Below are 20,647 nucleotides of genomic sequence, written 5' to 3'. Positions count from 1 at the left end.
TTCTGTTTCATTTGAGCATATCACACACACTTCTCACTTTTATCCCATCTCACCCTCTTCTATATTACACCTTGATCACCTCTCATCATCTTTCCAAAACCTTCGATTACACTCCACATCTGCATCACACACCCTAGGGGTTGGATCTTCCATCTCCGCTCCTAGCACCTTTTTCTTTTTCATCCCATTCTCTACCTCTTTGCACCATGGTACTTCGTTAGGGGGAATGCCACCCTTTAACACAACGTCTCTTACCTTTCGGCAAAGAAGCACACCCATAACTCTTGGGTCGACTGTGATAGGCATCTCCCTCACTATTCCGAGCTTCACATGTCACATGACCACTCATATTCAAGGGTTTCCATCCTCAATTTATGGTGCGTTTTCACACTCTCCTTGGGTTACACCTACGCAGGGATTCCTATCTTATGCTTATTGTGTTCCTATCCCACTTCCTTGGGTTCTTCATGTGGCTACCATGCCCATGCCTAGTTAGCTCATCCCTACTTATGGATCCACCTTGCACACTACCCGCATGCTTGGTGGGCACTTTGAGACCCATTCCCAAGTGTATTCCACTCCCCCATCCTATCCACACTACACTTTTTCACACTATCCATCTCCAAGCATTGCCACTTCTATTGCAACAGCCAAGAATGCCTTCACGGACAAGATACGTTTTAACGGGTTAAATTTCACCACTTGGTCTAATTTCATGCAACAAGTGCTTGAGTCTTCGGGTCTTTGGGACCTCGTGATTGGTCTAGAGCCTATGTTGGACCCTCCACTAGCTCACCCTGATTACATTTGTCAATGGAGAGCCCGCAATGCCACATCCAATGTTGAGCTGATGCAAGGATTGCTTCTTGAGTTTCACTCTCAGTTGTAGCACTCCCCGCTCGCGTCAGAGTGTTGGAGTCACCTTCTTGACGCTATGCGGCTCGTGATTGTACTCGGCACATTAATCTTGACTTTGAGCTTCAAGAGTTCTCTATTAAGAAAGGGGATGATTTGAAAGTCAAGCTGGCTGAATATAGGCAGTTACTTGCCAAGTTTGCCACTACTGGCTCTCCAAAGTTAGATGACGATTAAGTTATATTTTTTTTGAATAAGTTGCTTGAAAAGTGCTTCAATTTCATTCAACACATAATCTCCCAATCTCAATTGCCAATCTTCTACAAGTTTGAGTGCCAATTCTTGTGTTACGCGAAGTTGCATAATCAAGTCCACAAGAAATTTTCATCACAACCTTACTCAGTGCACAGGGGATTGGTTGCTTTTTCTTCGGGAGGGGAAACCACTAGTCGCAAGAACTCGCAAGATGCGAAGGTAAGCCAATCAAAGGGTGACTTCTCTTTCTCAGTTGGAAGCAAAGAATCTAGATCTATCTGGCAGTAACTCCCTAAGAAAAACCAGTTTTGCACACTGCCAGAGAGCAAACCATGTGGACGAGGAGTGTCGCTTCAAGGTCCAAGGTCTTCCACCTAAAAAGCCTTTGCAAACCACTGCGACTGCACAGTCTAGTGGGGCTACGCCTTCTGCTCCTGCTTTGGCTGATTGGTTTGCAGGTTTTGATCTTGTTGCACTTCATGTATCTATCTCACCTTCCTCCCTATCTTGTCAGGCATTTCCTTAGCAGAGCCTTGCTACTGGACGCACGCGACGGTAGCCACCTTCTTAGACTAGCATGTCTTTAGGTCCTTTCGGATACCCTAGGTTAGTCTAGCATTCATTTTTTACACTCTTAGAGTCGGATCCATACGATTCATTGTCCTTAGCTTTTCCATTATTTTGTCTTCCGTTGCATTTACTTACACATACACATTCTTTTTCTTTATTTTGAGTTAGATTTTCGTTCTGTTATGTTTTGCTTTGGAGCATCTCACCACTAACCTTTGTGTTTGCAGATTCTTATCTCTTTTGCAGGGTTTTGTCTTTCAGTATAGGGCTAACTTGCTGATTGCTGATTGCTTTGGTCCTACCAAGGCAAGAAGAGAAGAGTAGGAAGAAGATGTAGAGGATTCCAAAGATCCAAGATTTCCATTGGAAAGGGAACGTGTAGTAAAGACTAGTAGACAGAGTGAATTGGAGAACTCGAAACATAACTTTGGGAGAGAAGCCACTAGCTCCGTGCATCCATGCTGGAAGGAATACGAAGGCCTTGTCACCAAGTCGTGGTTGAACCTCTGAGATCCCGATCTAGGTGGTACCTGAAGATCCTGGGTATCAGTAGAAGAGATGATTGGTTGAAGACAGCCACCTCAAGAAAGTAGAGAATGGGTGAAAAACTTCATGTGGAGTAGGTTTCCCCTCTGAGGTGGGAGGTGGAGGGGCCCTCACTGAAGTAGATGTCTCCTCTGAGGGCAAAGAAATAACATTCCCCTTTGAATCTCCCTCTGAAGTAGATAGGAAATCCAAAAACTCATGAATCACGGACTCCAAAATGTCTGATGACGAAGGAAGTGTCGTCGGTTGTGCCGAAGAAGATATCAGGGGTGCCGAAGAGCTCCCAGAGATAGCCTCTTGAACTTGAGTAGTTGAGGTTAGGGAAGGGTGGGGCTTAGAATGAGCAAGAGGTGGGCAGAAATCGCTGTCTCTTAGTGGAGCGGACTAGGTAGCCGAAGAAGAGGGAGTCGAGCAACCACTGTCTCTCGAAGGAGCGGATTGCAGTTCTGTAGGTCGTGGAAGCCACAGTACCTGAAAATAAGTGGGAGAAGACTGCCATTGACATTGCAATGATCTCCAGGAGGTCATAGCGCCAATTGATCCTCCATGTGCTCGAAAGGACTTAGTGCGTATCGGATGCATCTTATTGCCTTGAGCATAGAACTATGATACCCGATGCAAAACAATCTCTGTGGCCCAGAAAGAAGAGGTGGCACAAGGAATGCGTGGTGGAAGACGTATATACTCCGGAGGAGTGGGAAGCAAAGGTTGAAGTCGGCAAGCATTGGTGGTGTGTTTGAAGATGCCACAATAGGAGCACCCAGTAGTCTGGTCATCTGTTGGTAAAGAAGCCATGGATACCATTGTGCCTTGCTGAAGAAGGAAGAGATCAGCTAAGGTGTGGGAGGGTAGTGGAAGGGCTAGAAGTGAGCTGCCAGTGGGAGGAGGATGCGACCAACAACAAGAGATTGCAACCGGTAGAAAACCGTAGGTGAGGAGAGAAAAATACTAAAAACGTAGGCAGGATAGTCTGTAGGTGAGAGAAAGACTAAAAATGCACGCAGGATAGCTTGGAGAGGAGAGAGAAAGACTAAAACGAGAAAAAGACTAAAAACACAAGCAGGATAGCTTGCAAGAGAGAGATAGACTAAAAATGTAGGCAACAGGTGAGAGAAAGACTAAAAACGTAGGTAGGATAGCCTGCAGGAGAGAGAAAGACTAAAAACGCAGGCAACAGGACTGTGATGACATGGTAGGCTGTACAACAGCAGGTTTGCATAGGAATAGCAGTTGCGTGGTTGGAATCAACTCCAAATTGCATGAAGAGGCTGGAAATCAGGCGCCAACTGATGGAGACAACAATGGTCAGCTTCGATTGAGATGTTCTCCACGAACGGGTGTGGGCGGCAAGCTGAAACACTTGAAATTTGCAAAAACGAGATTTTGATGCAACGGAAGAAGAAGAGAAGTGGATGCCAAACCTGCCATCGGTCTTTGCCTTCATTGGAGTGGAGGATCTTGCCGTTGTTTGAGCAGATCTAGCTCTGATACCATGTCAAAAGGTGACGTACCAGCAAGACAGTAGGGTTGGCGGGAAGGAACACAGAGTGAACTCGGCAAACATGGAGAAGAGAAGAGAAGAGAGAAGAAACTTTGATGAATGGAATGATGAAGTTCCGAATCATGGAGTGAATGTGATACAAGGAAACAAGGGTGCCGTAGCACAAGGAAGATGATGAAGACAGCCATGAACCACAAACCGCAATGTCCTCTTGAAGGGGTGTGAGGATAGTGGAGAGGTTGGAGAGAAGAGGTGATGGACTAAATGAATCAGCCATGAAGAATGAATGAGAGAGTGGCCTATAAATAGGCATAGTCAGTCTAGGATGGCGCTCCTTTTTGGGGTTGCAAATCCTAAACGCAGAAACGCAGAAACGCAAATTGCAGGTGAAGGGTTTCTCAACACTGCCACCTCTCTCTCCAGCCTTGCAGTGCCCTCGTGCCTTCTTCCAGCTGTTGCCCACTGTCAGGCGCCATTTCCCAGGCTGCGTTTGGCCTCCAGTTGCCATTGCCAGCATATCCAACATTAAGCGACATCCTACAGCTTGCGTTTGCATCCTTCTGGAGCCGTTGGTGTCATCTCTCCACTCTGCAACTTTCGCCTTTGTTTTTGGCAGCCCTTGGTGTCAACGCTTTGTAGTTTCCTCTCTCTCCACACTCCGACTGGTGGTCACAGACTTGGGATCCGTCTCCGATGGACGTGACACTTCGACATTGCTCTGCCCTTGAGCACACTGTACACTCTTACATTCATTTACAACATTCATTCACTTCAGAGTTGTGTTCTCTCTCTCCCTTCTTTTGTTTATGTTTAAGTTTATGTATTTGAGTTTTGAGTTTTGCATTTAGGGTTTGAGTTTTGCCCTCTGTGTCTGTGTCAGTCTCTTTGCGTTTTTGTCGTGGTCGTATACTCTGTGTGTCCTTTGTGCAAACCCTAGTAGTTTTTGCACACCATCCTTTTTAATGCATGCTTCATGCATGTGTTTTATGACACTAATCTCCATGGAGAGATACTCTTCTTGATATTATGTTTGCTTATGGTAATACTAGGTACTTGGCTATTGGCCTTAGCCTATGTGCTTGTGTATGCTTATGAGCTGAATGGTACTAATTTGTTGGGCTTTTTATTTCTTGATTTTTTTTTTTTTTTTTTGGATTTTTACATTCTTGGAGTGCTATAAGAGGATTGCTCCAGCCATGGCCATGATGCAATCTTGGTCCTTTTTATTGATTGATTGTCACAAATGACCCTTCTCATATCTGAGAGAGTGCGAAGCTAAGAATCGACTAACATTTTTGTCATGCTCTAGAACAAATGGCTTGCTCGTTGAAATTAGTAGTTAGTTTATTGTTGTTTTTGGCAACCAATTGGAGGCCCACCTATTACTTTATTTACTCGATCAAATTGTCAATGATCATTTTTCTTAGTGCATTGGCCATTTTTGCAAATGACCAATGGATGGACGATTGGAGTATATGTATTAAACATATGTTTTCCGTTATTTGATTGGGAGCAGTTCATTTTTTGGATGGAATTTATATTTATTGTAATGGTACTAAGTTTTTGGCTAATTGATATAGCCCATTCTTGCTAATGTACGATTATGATCTATGACCACTACTTTTCCAATGATTTAAAAGGCACCGGTACTCAACTCTCTGTATGATATGTTGGAAATGTTGGCGATTGCTGGCAGTCCGTATTCAACTCTCTCTATATGATATGTTGGCAATGTTGAGGATTGCTTGTCTTCATCATAATCCTTGGAGGTTTCTTGAAGGTATGTGGACAACTCTAATTTGAGACACATCAACATATGTTGGAAACTATCTCCAAGTAATTGCGGATGCCCCATGTAAGCCATTTTTGATAGAATGCTTTGGGTAGGGTGAATCAATTGTCTCGATTAAGGAAGTCCCATACCAAGAGGATATGATAAATGCCTTCTACTTAAACTTGTCTCGGTTCTTTATTTGCAAGATTTGCAAATGCATTGAATTGCTTAATCGTGTGCTGTTGGTCAAGTGGAAGAATTGTTTGGAGGCAGAGAACTTGTGGTATGCTTGCTTAAGAGTCGGGTTCTTAAAAAAAAAAAAGGTGGGTTCCTTAAAAAAAATTGGCCACTAAGGGTCACTAAATGTGAAAGTATACTAAATGTTAGAAAGAATGATCTTGATCTTGTAGTGTGAAGGTGCTCATGTCGCTTTAGGTGGTTAAAGGTTTTGTAGAACGATCATGGCTAGGGCACTTTAGGGTTTGGGCAGCTAGGTCCTATAAAAGGAAACCGTGGACATTTGTGCACACTATTGTGTGATGCTCTCTTGGACTTGAAACTCTAGGTGGCTCTCCTTGCACACTTGTATTAGTGTAAGCTTTTGGTATGGAATGTCAACTCTTATGGTAGAGGCTTGGCTTGTTTGCTATGTGGTTCTCAAGCTTTGGGGTGAGCCCATATTGGCTCTTTGGTTGAGAGGTGAGCATGGTAGCGGTTTCCTTATACTTGTGTGTGCTTGGATGGCTTGTGTCGTGCCATGGTGGTTTTATGTGCTTGTATGGCTTGTGTTGTGCCATGGTGGTTTTATGTGCTTGTATGGCTTGTGTTGTGTCTTGTATGCAAGATGGATCTAGCAAAGCATTACTTGCAAGATGGATCTAGCAAAGCATTACTCTTGGGCCTCCCATTTATCATCATTGCATTGTGTGGCATTCATGGAGAGAGGAAGACTGGAGGCACTGTAGCTGGTCGTCAAAGTGCTGGTGACCCTGTTGGTTTTGTACTCATTCTCATGCTTTTATTTCAGGATTCCATTGCCTTGTTCATGATTTCTTTGCAATTTCATCATCATTGTTCCTTCTTGTTCACCCTTCATTGTATTTGTCTATTGTGCTGCACAGTTAGAAGATCCATCAATGAAGTCATTGATGCTGCTCCATTCTTTAGTTTTGTAAGTGCACAATTTGAAAATGTGGGTACTTGCATGTTTTGGGGTACACACACATCTGTACATATGATATACAACTGTTTTCCAGTTTGTTTTATTATTTATTCAGGTTCTGCTTGGAGTGATTTACCATGTATGGTTATGCATTTCTTCATCAGGAAGAAGAGTCTCGCAGACATGAGAACCTAAAATTCATTTGCAAGTGTTCCTTTCTTGAGATATACAACGAACAAATAACTGATCTTTTGGAGCCGTCATCCACTAATTTACAAGTAAGTTCAGTGTATTGCACATGCAAGTATAAAATTGCAAAGATATACTGATGCAAGTGACTTTTTGTCATCATGCAGATGCGAGAAGACGTGAAGAAAGGGGTTTACGTTGAGAACCTTCGTGAGGTGGAAGTTAGAACTGTTCAAGATGTGGTCTTTCTTCTTCTTCAGGTACAATCATAATCATGTAGAAAGATCTAGTTTGATATGTTTGATTGCTTAGCATGGCAATTGACACTGCTTTGAAGGGCTATCTCAAATTAGACAAGGTGATGATCTCTCATGCTTTAATAAATAAATATTATATTAAGACTTACCGCAGTTAGAATTTAAGTTAGATGCTTAACATCCTAACAATGACGGTGCTACAAAATGAGAAGTCTGTCACACACACAGTTCTTTCTTTAAAATGTTGAAAGGAGTTGAATGTATCACATTAATATAAACAGCTTGTGTTCAGTGAGATCACAGCACACACCAAAGGCACTGATAAAAAAAGTGAATACCTATGGTGCTCAATCTCATTGATGAGAGACAATTGAACAAAGACTGCTGAAGTGATCTTTGAAAGAACATGTGCACACATGCGCCCACAGTTGTTTTTGGGGTTGAAAATGAGTTGAATCTTGCACACTCTCTCACACCTGTGTCTCTGTGTGTGTGTATAGACACAAAACATATGCATACTATATAGTGTGTTGGTGTGCATGTTTGTACACACACACACACACACAGAGAGAGAGAGAGAGAGAGAGAGAGAGAGAGAGAGAGAGAGAGAGAGATGATAATTTACGAAAAAAAAGAGAGAGATGATAATTGTACTGCAGGGTGCTGTTAATAGAAGAGACTGACGATATTTGTATTGCAGGGTGCTGCTAATAGAAGAGTTGCAGCTACAAATATGAATAAAGAGAGCAGTCGATCCCATAGTGTTTTCACATGTGTTATTGAAAGCATGGTACTATTTTTAAACATATTGGTGGACACTGGACACTAACGAAAAATTTTGTTTGTATGCCCTGTCAAAAAAGCCTTTGATGTCTTTTTTTGTAGTGGGAAACTGATTCCATGAGCAACATTAGATTTGGGAGGTTGAATCTGGTTGATCTTGCTGGCTCTGAAAGGTGTGCATTTTAGTGCAACACTCCTCAACTTTCTTCATATACATATGGTGTACAGTGTCAATGTATAAATACTCTGGCTTTCTTGTAAGAATGCCTTTGATCAGTTGACGCATACGACTCTTAGTATCTGCTCTCTGACACATGATAACATGTTGTAACAGACAGAAAAGCTCAGGAGCTGAAGGAGAACGCTTAAAGGAAGCTGCAAATATCAACAAATCTTTGTCAACTCTAGGGTTGGTAACTGCATGCTATGAAATCTGTTCATTCTTTCAAAAATTGAGATAAACTATAGTACATTACTTCTGTTATGTTTCAGGTTGGTAATCATGATATTGGTTGATGTGGCGCATGGGAAACAACGACATGTACCATATCGTGACTCAAAGCTTACCTTTCTGCTGCAGGTGATTCATAATTGCTGGTCCTGACAATCATGTTCGAACTTTCAAACTTGAAGTTTTCTGCCATCGTGTTCTAAAAACTTGGATCTTGTTGTCAGGACTCATTAGGTGGCAATTCAAAAACCACCATTATTGCAAATGTCAGCCCTTCTGTTTGGTAAGTCTCAATTGTCTAGTCTGAGCTTAGAGGCAGATCTTGTTGTAAGCGAATTATGTAAAACTTAAACTTCCCATATGTTGTTTGAGTAGCAATAAAATATGTCACTGTGCCATGTCAATCCGTAGTTTTTGGTCATTGGCTTCTTCTCAGGTTGCCTTCAGGAACAGATGTTGTTTGAACTCACATACATTAAAAAAGTTTGAGGGTATTTTCAGCTTCTTCCAGGCCTTTAGAGACAAGGCTGGTAAAGGTTGAGGCATGAAGTTTTTCTTTTGATATGCAAGGCTGACTTGAGACATGAAGTTTTTCTTTCTATATGCAAGGCCTGTCTGCTGACTGTGTCAAAAATTTTCAAGACCTTATTGGCAGATGACTAGAGACTGCTCTGGTCGAAACCACCGCAAGCAAGCTTAACAGATTCTTAGTTGTATTAGCTACACTCTTGCTGTGCAACATAGGAAAATGCACTATGAAGCTGGGATCTTATAAGTCCTTTCTTATTGAGTATAGAAAACTAGGATTTTCTCAACTGTTCGAAGATGTCAATGTAGACCTGAATTGGGCTTTCCAACCTTGGGAACATGTATCAAGGGGGTGGAAGCATATAAGCGGGAAAGGCCCTGAAACACCTATTAGGAGGGCCTGAAATGCTGAAATCTAAGGAGAGTTCTGAAATGTGTTGCTTTAGCTGAAATGTTTCTCCTTCGGGGAAACAGCTGCCACGTGGCATTTAGGCTTGGGGAAGCGTTTCGGTTCCACCTGTTTTGCCACATGCTCTAAGCGGTTTTTTCTAAAAAAAAGTGGCTAACTTGAGGATTAACATTTAATGTTTTTCATTTTTCATTTTAAATGTTTCATATCAATCATTTTTAATGTTGTTTTTGATGTTATTGTTTTCAATGTTTCTTTTTTCTTTTAATGTTATCATTTTTAATGTTTTGATTTTATTCTTTTAGTTAACAAGGCTTTGTGGTACCAACCAGTCCACATGTGCATGATTTCTTCTAAGTTCTAGAAGATCGTGGCTTGTTTCTCTCTACCATGATAACGGCCTTGTGTAGTTGCTATGCTAAGAATGACTAGATGAGATCCTCTCTCTCTCTCTCTCTCTCTCTCTCTCTCTTTCTCTCTGTGTCTCTCCCCCCCCACACACATGCCAATAGAACACAAATAAGATTACATTTTAAATGAATAGACTGTCATTTAGCCTTAGGATTGCATTGACGTTTTCTCTCTCTCTCTCTCTCTCCCCCCCCCCCCCCCAAAAAAAAAGAAAAAAAAACTTGGACTTTAGAAAAAGCTTTGATTTTGAGTATGAAACTTGTATTCTAAGTTCTAACTTCTAAGCACGTAGCCTCTAAGCTTGCCCCCCTCCCCTCCTTGATCATGTGGCATTTCCATTCTCCCCTTCTTCAAACTTTCCATTTTTGTTTCTGTTTTCATTTCCTTGTTTCCTTTGAACTATGGGTGGAATAGAAATTATGAAAAATTAGTCTCCATGTTTATTGAACAATAGGCCTACACCATTTGATGTCGACTTTTGACATGGTGGGCTTGTTGTTTGAGAATGCTTTATGTCAAGCATGTGTGATTGTTTTGCTATTGTCATGTGGATTGATCCAAGCAACAATTGCATCCTAGAAAGAACTATTAGTGTATAACTAGTGCTTGAGTGAGCTTGAGTGAGATGCACTTGTGGAGTCTTTGGTAGCACGGTAGGCAACGTTCTTGCAACATGAGAATATAGTATTCATGGTTGGTGAGAATGTTAGCACTATTGTGTTGCTTACAAAATTAGTGGCGTTGGTAAATTTGGTTTGAGAAGCAATCATTTCTCCTAGGCTAGCTGAAGCGTTTGACCAAATTTTGTTATTGGACTTATCTCATGTGGTGGCTTTTCTTTCTTCATTCATGAACAAGCCTCTTCGTTCCTATTGGGAGGTTGCTTCTTGCATTTTAGTACTTGCAAGATACCCATTCTTATGGGATTTTGTATGGAGAAGGGGTCACCCTTTCACATTTGTTTGATTCCAATGTAACCGCAAAACACTTCACCCATGAAACGTTTTTGGTATTTGAAATTTGCTGGTCCTCGCGTCTTGTAGTACTTGTAGAATATAGCCATTTTGATGGAATTTTGTATAGTGACGGGGTCACCTTTTAGGTTGGTGAGTCCAAAGTAATTGCAAAATGTTTCACCCTTGGGTAGGTCCTAAGTGAAATGACAAAATACATATATTTAGTAGGTTCAAATAGAATGTTTCTTCCCTTTGGAGTGAAATGGAAATTATTGCATATTGAAACATTTCATTAGTGAAACACGTCTCATGGTTATTGTGTTTATTTAGATTGGGCAAGTGACAATGAAATTGATAGATCAACAACTAGATATGCTCCCTTCCATCTATAGCTATTTCTTGGAGCAACAAGAAGCAACCTATTGTTGCTCTTTCTTTGATGAAGATGGATGTGTGGCTTTGACCCATGCTTGTCAACATTGTGTTTACACATGTGGAACCTACTCTTTTTTGTGTTGAGAACCAAAGTACACTTACAATTATGAAGAACCTGGTGTTTCATGCTCATACAAAATATCAAACACATTGAGGTGTGTAGAACCATTATGTTTGAGAGCATGTTTTGGATGGAGGGCCTTTTATGCTTCATCACACGTGCCTTCTAGATTCAACGTTCGCTTTGGTCCCTCATCATTGCTTGTAGTGGCCATCTTTTGCTTTTCATTTGGGTGTCCTCATTGATGTGCTTTAGCATTCAAGCAAGGGTTGTTTGTACTCTACTCATTATTGCATTTAATTTTAATCTTAATTTCTTCATCTTTCTTGCATTCTTCTTCTCTCACACCCTTTCTCTTGCTTTATGCTTTTTGCTTCCCTATGCTGCACTCATAATATCCACTCCTTTGAACTAGCTTGAGGTAGTAGCAAGGGGGTGATGTTCATCTCTTCTACATTTGTACCAAGGAGTAGGCCTCCCATCAAGTGAGCCATCAAGCATGCCTTTGATGACATATAGAAACATGCGACTTGTTATAAAACACTTTGTGTTGTGTTCCCTCAAGCTTCTTCATCTCCAAGCTATGTGTGTGCATTTCTACAAGCCTAAATCCAATAGTTGGTATTAGAGTGGGCTTTGATCTTTTGGATAGAGTAGTTAATACCCTTCACTTGATTTCCTCAAATTGGTGTGAGGTTTGATGAGTTTTTGTAGTTAGATAAATATTGTGGTCGAGCGCTTACTCGATTGAAGCCATCATGCTGTTGACATATGATGATGAGATTTATGGCTGGTTGGTATCTTTGCATCGAATGATGTCATGTACCATTGTGACTCATGGTAATAGTTACAATCTATCAGAAGTGGATGCAATGATGGAAGCATGGGAAACTATTGTAATAGCAAAGAGATGCACGGGAAATAGAATCCATATACCAAGATATGAGACAGTATAAAACCAATATGAGTCATTGGCTGTGAAGGCACTGGCACTTGCTTCTCTTCCTCCACCAGAACTTGTCAGATGATGAATGATAGATGATGCATGATAAGGTTGGTTGGCTAGCATAAAATGCTAAAATAGCCATCATAAAATGTCAGATAAAATGCTTAAGTAATCTAGGAAATGTCTTGGTGCCTTAGCCCACTGACATACACAGACTCAACCATGAATTGACTTATCTGCTATTGATACAATAGAACATACAATGATAATGTCCCATCATAGTACATACAACAAGGACCACCAAAGTAGAACCATGGATATCCAAGTAGTGGATGCACAAGCCACCACCAAGGTGCCTCGGAGAGAACTTGATGTCGATGTTAATTGTATCGGCGCTTGAAAACAGAGAAGAATCATAGCGGCTCTCAATATCTGTCAACAATGTCTTGCAATAGCATACAAGACCAGCTTGTCAAAAATGCCTATGAACATATGTGACCCTGGATTTTCCACCTTTGGCTAGACCGCCAAAGTGTCCCCTCGTGAGCTTAGACTAGGAGCCAATCCCACTCTTTGTAAAAAAACTAGCCCATTAGGAACTTGGATGTCAATCCCAACTCCAGGATTTGAACTTGCCAGACTTCGGTCAATGCATCAGGAAAACCTCTCTCGGGAGCCTAGGCACCGGTATACTTGTATAGATAAGGCTTTGCAACCCCATCGCACCACCCTCTCACACTCCTCTTTGGCACTAGAGAGTTGTGAGGGATGTTGTATCATTTGTACTAGCAACCTGGAAGGGAGACCCTTACAACCATTGTCAGGGCCACATAGCTAGAGCCTAAACTTGGACCCAAAGAGGAGGAAGACTCGCCGAGAGAGTCGTCACCCGTCATCACTGTCTACTCTTGCTCTTGCTGTGAAGTTGCTAATGTCTTGCAGTCCTTGTGGAGGTGTCCCTTCTTGCCATAATAATAGCATAGAGACTTCTTCTTTTGTCATATGGCACCCCTCTCTGAACTTGGAACATGTGAAGCACCAAGTGATAGCATCCTCACAAAAACCTGAAGTTGAACACAAGTCTCCACATAACACTGGTAGATGAGGAAATAATGTTAGCATATTGACCATTAGGAGCGGTTAGAGGAGTTATGATGAGGGAGATACACAGAAGATGAAGAAAGACGCGGGATCTTCAAGGAGAAAAGTATGCCAAAAAAAAAAAGACTCACAAGGATTGCACCAGTTCAAAGCAGTAAAGAAAGGACATAGAGAAAAGATCGATAGTAACTAGAGTGTAATGATGAGAACATGACAACCAAAGGCACGTGAATCCTTTGTAAAGCTGAGCAGTGTATCAAAAGTGAAAAGACGACCCAAACATTGCCATAACCAGCCTGAAATACTGTTGCCCAGCCCTACACAGAAGCAAACAAGCAAAATGCAGATGCTGATCAGTAAAACGCAGACAGTAGCTGCATTAAATGCAGTCACCTTTCAGAAAAACAGGTCATCTCAGTTGGCTGCCCCCAAAATGCAGATTTGGAAGGGTCAATAACAGGTCCCCAGCCCTGAAACAGCCCCAGAAATCTCTGTAAACGCAGATGGCAGACTGCAAAACGCTGAGAAAATTGCAGTAGAACAAGCCGAAAATTAGCAGATGACACACACTCAACCATGAATTGACTTCTTTGCTAACAGAATCATGCCTTAGACTTGGACCACTTGGTAGGCCAAGTTTGATGATGGAGGATTTTAACACGTGTATGGATCCCTCTTAATGCACTTTGAGACATGGTCTTATGGACACACCCAAAAGCCACGATTACATAGTCACAAGTGACGGATGAAGGTGATGAGATGGGATGTGAAAAGTGATGGATTACTTTGTGAGTGATAGGAAAAGTGATGGGTGAAGGGAGCGAGAGGAAGCACTTAGGTAGTGTACACGTCAATCAAGGTGTTCAGCAGTGCAGTGCATTGAGAGAGCGAAGAGTCAAGAGATGGGTGTGTACCAGTGTGGTACGCAAAGAATAAAAGAATGTATTTATACTTAAGGTACGGTACACTTACACTTGCAAGGGTGTGTTCACGTGCGTAAATAAATATATACACGGGAGTAGCGTAAGGGTCTTTACACTTGACAACCTCCCACTTAAAGGTCCTAAGCAAACCTTTAACCAATTCCCACTAGCCAAATGCAATGCTCATGTTGAGCCTTTGGAAGATTTTTAGTGAGAACATTTGCAAGGTTATCCTATGTTTTGATCTTAGTCAGTGTGACTAGACCATCATCGAGAATCTGTTTGATAAAGTGATACTGCACATCAATATGTTTGGTACGTGCATGAAACATGGCATTTTTAGCTAGGCATACAATACTTTGGTTATCACATCGAAGAACAACTGCTTTGGTGGGCAACCCAAAATCCTTGACTAAACGACCAAGCAAAATGGCTTCTTTCAAAGCTTTAGTGATTGAAATATATTCAACCTCAGTGGTGAAAAGTGCTACTATCTTTTGCAATCTAGAGCACCAAGAAACTGCCCCACCAGTCAAGGTAAATACGTACCTGCTAGTAGACTTGTGAGTATCCAAGTCACCTGCCATGTCTGCATCACCTTATTGTTGCAGATCTAACGTATCCTTTCCATAGCAAATACATTTTTTTTGTGTGTCCTTAAGGTATTGGAAGATGCAATTCACTGCTTTCCAATGTGCTTTGCCAAGATTTGACATAAACTCACTCACAACTCCCACTGCATGAGCAATGTCAGGTCTACTGGCAACCATAGCATACATGAGTCACCCACAAGTTGAAGCATAAGGAACACCCTATATAGAGTTGGCTGCCTTATCATCTTTTGGGCAATTTGCTTTGCTAAGCTTAACGTATGGTGGTAAAGGAATACCAAGTGGCTTAGCATTTGCCATAGAGAAACGATCAAGTACTTTGCTGATGCACTTTTCTTGTGAGAGAAATAAGAGCTTCTGCTCTCTATCTCTTGTCACACGCATGCTCAAAACGTGTTTAGTTGGGCCCAAGTCCTTCATGGAAAAGGCTGAATTCAGTTGTCTTTTCAGTGCATTAACGTTGCTTTTATGCTTACCGGAAATAAGCATATCATCCACACAAAGCACAAGTATTATAAGGCTTCCATCATCAGCCTTCTTTATATATAAGCAGTGATTTGCATTGCTTCTTTTGAACCCATGTGAGAGCATGAAGGCATCAAACTTTTTATATCACTGTCTAGGAGCCTGTTTCAAACCATATAAACTTCTCTACTCTCGTTCCTATTCCTTCTACTAGAGAGAGAGAGAGATCATACCTATTCTCTCGCTCTTGCTCTATACTAGAGAAAGAGCTACCCTTTTTTTACCCTTGCTTGCCAAGGTGAGAGAGAGAGAAGTATTGCTCTCCACGAAGCAAGAAGAACCATCCGCGAGGCCTATATCATTGAATCCCGCAATAACCGTCATTATCATCGTGAGTCTTACACCCTTGCCAACCGGTATTACTGTCGTGTTCTTCTTCTTCTACGAATCGTATTTTTGTCAAGGCTACACACTTAAGTGCTTCTTTCTTGGCATAACAAAGCCTTTTAGCTGTTTCATGTACAACTCTTCTTCTAAATCACCATGTAGGAATGTAGTTCTAACATCCATTTGATCAAGTTCAAGATCCATAGATGCTACGATAGCAAACAATACCCGAAGAGTGGTCATTTTGATAACATGTGAAAAGACTTTGTGAAAGTCAATCCCCTCTTTCTGTGTATAGCTCTTAGCCACAAGCATGGCTTTGTATTTGGGTTTGCCATCCATACACTTGATTTTATAGATCCATTTGTTAGGAATAGCTTTTCTATCTTTGGGCAATGGAACCAAATCCCAAGTATCATTCTGATATGATGACTTCATTTCTTTCTGCATAGCTAGCTCCCACTTTTTCTTTAACTCACATGATAATGCCTCTTTATATGCGAGAGGCTCACCCTCATCTGTGAGTAAAATGCAGTCCAAAGAGGGATCGAATCTTTGTATAGGTCTCCTGACACGTGTAGACCTTCTTACCCAATGATTTGTGTTACTAGGCAATGGATCCAGATCCAATGGAATGTCAATGACCTTATTATTTGGTTGCTGAACTACATTTTCAGGTTGCTATAATACACGTTCAGGCTATTGTATTTCATTTTCAGCATGTTGATTTTGTTGCCCAAGCTGATTTTCAGCATCTCCAATAATTTGTGTTATTAGGCAATGGATCCAGATCCAAAGGAATGTCAATGACCTTATTATTTGGCTGCTGAACTACATTTTCAGGTTGCTATAATACATGTTCAGGCTACTGTAATTCATTTTCAGCATGTTGGTTTTGTTACCCAAGCTGATTTTCAACATCCCCTTGCTGCCCATTCTCATCTAAATCAATGATGATATGCTGATTATCATAACTAGCATCAAATGAAGCTGAATTTTTAGTGGTTGATGGCTGTTCAAGTGGTTGATCATACTGAAATTTCACTTTCTTTTTGTCCAAATCATTAGATGTGGCATTTATCAGCAGCTTTGACTCATGAAGTACCACATCTCGGTTGCGTAGCACCTTTTTCATGCTTGGAACCCAAACTGTATAGCCCATTTCACCTTCATCTCCATAACCCATGAAGATACCTTTGTGGGATTTCATGTCAAGTTTGGTTCTGCTATCAACAAGGACATGTACATAGCATTCGCAACCAAAGATCCTTAAGTGGTCATATAAAGCAAGTTTGCTAGACCAAATCTCTTCAAGGATGCCACTTTCAAGTGCATGATGTGGAGATTGGTTGCAAATATGCACTGTGGTTTTAAGTGCTTCTCCCTAAAACGATTGCCGGAGATTAGTTGTGGACAGTATGCATCGAATCTTCTCACATAAAGTGAGATTCGTTCAGCTAGCCACACCATTAGATGACGGATTATAAGGAGCTGTTAGCTCTTTTTTAATCCCATTGACATTATAAAACTTATTGAATTCTTTAGATACATACTCTCCCCCATTGTCTGTTCTTATGTATTTTGATTTTAAGCCCTTTTGAGTACTAATAAATGCATAAAACTTTTTAAAGGCATCCAATGCCTCTATTTTTTGCTTAAGCAAGTAAACCCATAGCTTTCTAGAATATTTATCAATAAAAGATACAAAATAATAGCAATCACTACGATCTTTTATTGGCATGATATATATATCAGAATGGACTAAATCCAAGATACATGCCTTCCTAGCGGCTCCATGAGAGTATGAACTCTTTATATGTTTTTCCAAAACACAGTAATCACAAAAGTCAAGCTTTGAGTTTTTTACAACAACTCTTTTAAGTGAAGAAAGGGCTTGTAAAACCTTTTGGCTCATGTGTCCAAGATGCTTGTGCCATAACTCCATGTGTGATTGCACTTCAGTAACTAAAACAAACTTTGCTAGAAGTGCCTTGTAGTGAAGATAATATAGAGTTCTCTTTTTACCATCTCTAGTGACTGGCATAGAGCCTTTTTTGTATCTTAGTATGCAAGGGTGGATAAGGGTAGCTGGGTGTGAATGAACTCGAGGGTAGGGGGAAACCCTAACCCTAGCCATCCAAGGCTATATAAATAGCCTAACGGTCACTCACAGTTGAGGAGAGTGTACTAGCTGTACTTGTGAACAACTCATTAAGCAAGATCTTTTTCTTGTAGTTGAGCTCTCTCTTTCTCTCCCTCTTGAAGGATGGATAAGGGTAGCTGGATGTGAATGAATTGGAGGGCAGAGGGAAACCCTAATCCTAGCCTTTCAAGGCTATATAGACAGCCTAACGGTCACTCTCACAGTTGAGGAGAGTATACTAGTTATACTTGTGAATAACTCATTAAGCAAGATCTTCTTCTTGTAGTTGAGCTCTCTCTCTCTCTCTCTCTCTTTCTCTCTCTCTCTCTCTCTCCCTCTTGTGCACACTCATACTTTCACTCTGATATTTCAACATGGTATCAGAGCTATCTTTGATCCAACAAGCTTCTTTCGGCTATATTTTGACTTAAGTGCACAAGAAGATCTCCTTCTTTTTTATTTATATTCTTCTCCACCATAGCCAACCTTGACTACTTGTCTCAATGGAGGACTTGGGGTGAACAAAAGAGAGCAAAATTTTCCCTTCTTTCTTTTGGAGAGTTGCTCCCCAGCTCAGGGCGCTCCAACACGGCGTATCAAACGTAGACATTGGGTAGTTAGGAGGACACCATTGCTAGAATTCGTGAATTTGACACAGATTTCGTTGAGGCTAGAGCTCGACGGTGCGGCCTACTGTGGGCACAATCATCTAGGCTATCATGGGGCTTTGTTAACCCCTCTAGTGGGTCATCTCTTCCTAGAAGGGCTTGAGTTAATTTCTCTCCTACTGGCTGTTGCAATCAAAGTCCTAACTGTGGGTTACAGTGGTAGCCATAGCCACAAGCTTGAAAGCTTGACTTTCTTGCTTTTTTCATATTTTTGTTGATATTAATAGTTATTTTAATAACTAAATCACTAAATGTAGAGTCAGCTACTGACATGTAGCCTTCATGTCAACGATGATTCTTCATTTGGTGGGCATCACTAAGCTTGCCAAGATGAATAAACACCTCAAGAGGTCTTAACCTTGAGATGCGTGCTTCTTAGCATTGGAAGGCATTTAGTGTCATTAGTCGCTCTTGCCTTATGATGAAACAAAAACATGGATGTAATTGAAATTCCTCAGACTCTTCTTCAAGTGTCGAAGTTCTCGATCAATCTTGTTCAACCAAATATTCATCCACTAGACCACAAGGTTGAAAGGAGGCAGAGGTTCAATCAAAGTTCACTTCATTAAAGCCCGAGAAGACAATCAAACCTAAACCAAGGGTTGTCCAAAGGAAAGAACCTTCAAAATCTTATTTTGAAGTACTCCACATGTATGATTTTCAATCCTTTTCATCCTTGCAGTTTTAAGTCTACACAGTTGGAAGGCTATGTGGCATTTATAGACACATAGATCATTTCCTTCAGTTGGTTCGTACTTATTGGCCATTGTGTAAATGACTAGACATTGCCATTGCCTAGGGCAATTGGTAAGACCTTCCTATCATGGCCATGGCTTATGCCGATGTTAGGCCTCAAATCCATAAGTTTGATGGAAAAGACTTTCATCCATAGTAGGTCCTCGTGAAGTATAAAATGATGGAATGGGGCTACTGGCCCTTTATCAAAAGGACTAAGGTTGTTGATCCATCAAACCCACTTGATGTAGAAGATGATGAAAGAGCCCAAGCCATCATCATGCTTTATCTAGATGAGTCTCTAATTCATTATATTGACCAACTCTTCACTGCCAAGGAGAAATGGGATGAGCTTGAAAAGCTTTATGGTGTTACAGGGAAGAACTCTGAAATTTTCCTAGAGATCGAATTTTCCTAAAGTGCCATCGTTCTCATTCTTTTTGCCTTTTACATTAGCTTGCTTCTTGTGTTCTTGCTCCTTTTTATAGTACTTGCAATCATGGTTTTTATGCCCTTTGTGTTCACATTGATAGCAAGTGATATCTTATTGTTTTTCCTTGCTTTTGCTGTGATTTTTGTTTTTATTTGCAGCATTTGTCTTCTTTTGAGTTCCTCCTCTTACGTTGTAGGCTGATCCATTGTTTTTCCCACTTGCCTTACGTCTAATCTCTTCGTTGAGAATAGAACCACGCACACCATCTAATGTCAAGTTGGGGTTGTTGCTCAATGACACGACCAATGCTTCCCATGAATCTGGCAAAGTCATGAGCAAGAAAATAGCCCTCAGCTTAGGATCAAAAGCCTGCAAGCTTGCATCTTGTAACTGACTTAGAAAACCAGTGAAAACATTTAAATGCTCTGAGGTGGGCTTAGACTCATCAAGCTTCAAGTCAACTAACTTTTGCATGAGATAAACTTGATTGGCAGGAGTTGTATTCTCATACGTAGCCTTGAGAATCTTCCTAACTGCATAAGCAATGGGAAGTCCCTTGATATCAACTAAGTTATCATTTGTGTGACAGCCACTTTAATGTAAGTAATGGCTTTTTTATTCAATTTAGCCCAATCCTCATTCGGCAAAGCAATAGGCTTATGTATTGCCAAAGCATCATCACAAACCTTCAGAAAAAGTATACCCTAGATACGATTTTTCCAAAGATCAAATCCATGGCTATCAAATTTACAAATCTCAAAAAGATATTTTGTATCAGATGTAGATGCACTGCCAGCCATCTTCAGTAATAAAAGATTGCTATAAAATGCTGAACACTTTCAGCCAATAGCAAGGTTGTTGATTATAACAGCAAGTACACACACTTGTACTTTCAAAGGTGTCCAAGAAGCAGGTATTTTTGTTGCAATCTCAATCCCAAGTGCTGATTATAGCATGTACATGAATCAAATCTAATACATTTGCATAAATGACAGCTCCCACTTCAATAATACATCACCATAATGCCTAAATGCAATAATCCAAGTGTTGTATGTACCACTGTTTCATTGCATGAGCATTCAACAGTACATG

At 40.9% G+C, this 20,647-nt stretch overlaps 1 protein-coding gene across 5 annotated transcripts in view; it reads left to right on the top strand.

Annotated features, from left to right (window-relative positions):
- Positions 1 to 20,647, top strand: part of LOC148022015 (kinesin-like protein KIN-12F) — a 66,208-nt gene that overhangs the window by 8,402 nt on the left and 37,159 nt on the right. For 4 of the 5 annotated variants that reach the window (XR_015694449.1, XM_087697590.1, XM_087697589.1 and 1 more), the window contains exons 5-11: positions 6,828 to 6,941; positions 7,020 to 7,112; positions 7,810 to 7,899; positions 7,995 to 8,065; positions 8,227 to 8,301; positions 8,385 to 8,472; positions 8,568 to 8,626. Coding sequence is in view for 4 of the 5 variants with exons in the window: in XM_087697590.1 (XP_087553716.1) it covers positions 6,828 to 6,941; positions 7,020 to 7,112; positions 7,810 to 7,899; positions 7,995 to 8,065; positions 8,227 to 8,301; positions 8,385 to 8,472; positions 8,568 to 8,626 (590 nt within the window). In the remaining variant the exon portion in view is untranslated. Of the gene's footprint in view, positions 1 to 6,827; positions 6,942 to 7,019; positions 7,113 to 7,809; positions 7,900 to 7,994; positions 8,066 to 8,226; positions 8,302 to 8,383; positions 8,473 to 8,567; positions 8,627 to 20,647 lie in introns of those variants that run through there. The other variant, XM_087697592.1, reaches the window with a different exon arrangement.

Source organism: Lygodium microphyllum, chromosome 17 (assembly GCF_053477565.2).
Source record: "Lygodium microphyllum isolate KBCC chromosome 17, Lygodium_microphyllum_v1.1.10, whole genome shotgun sequence".
Lineage (NCBI taxonomy): Eukaryota > Viridiplantae > Streptophyta > Polypodiopsida > Schizaeales > Lygodiaceae > Lygodium > Lygodium microphyllum.
Note: the sequence above shows the minus strand (reverse complement) of the source record. Positions and strands in the feature narration are given on the sequence as shown.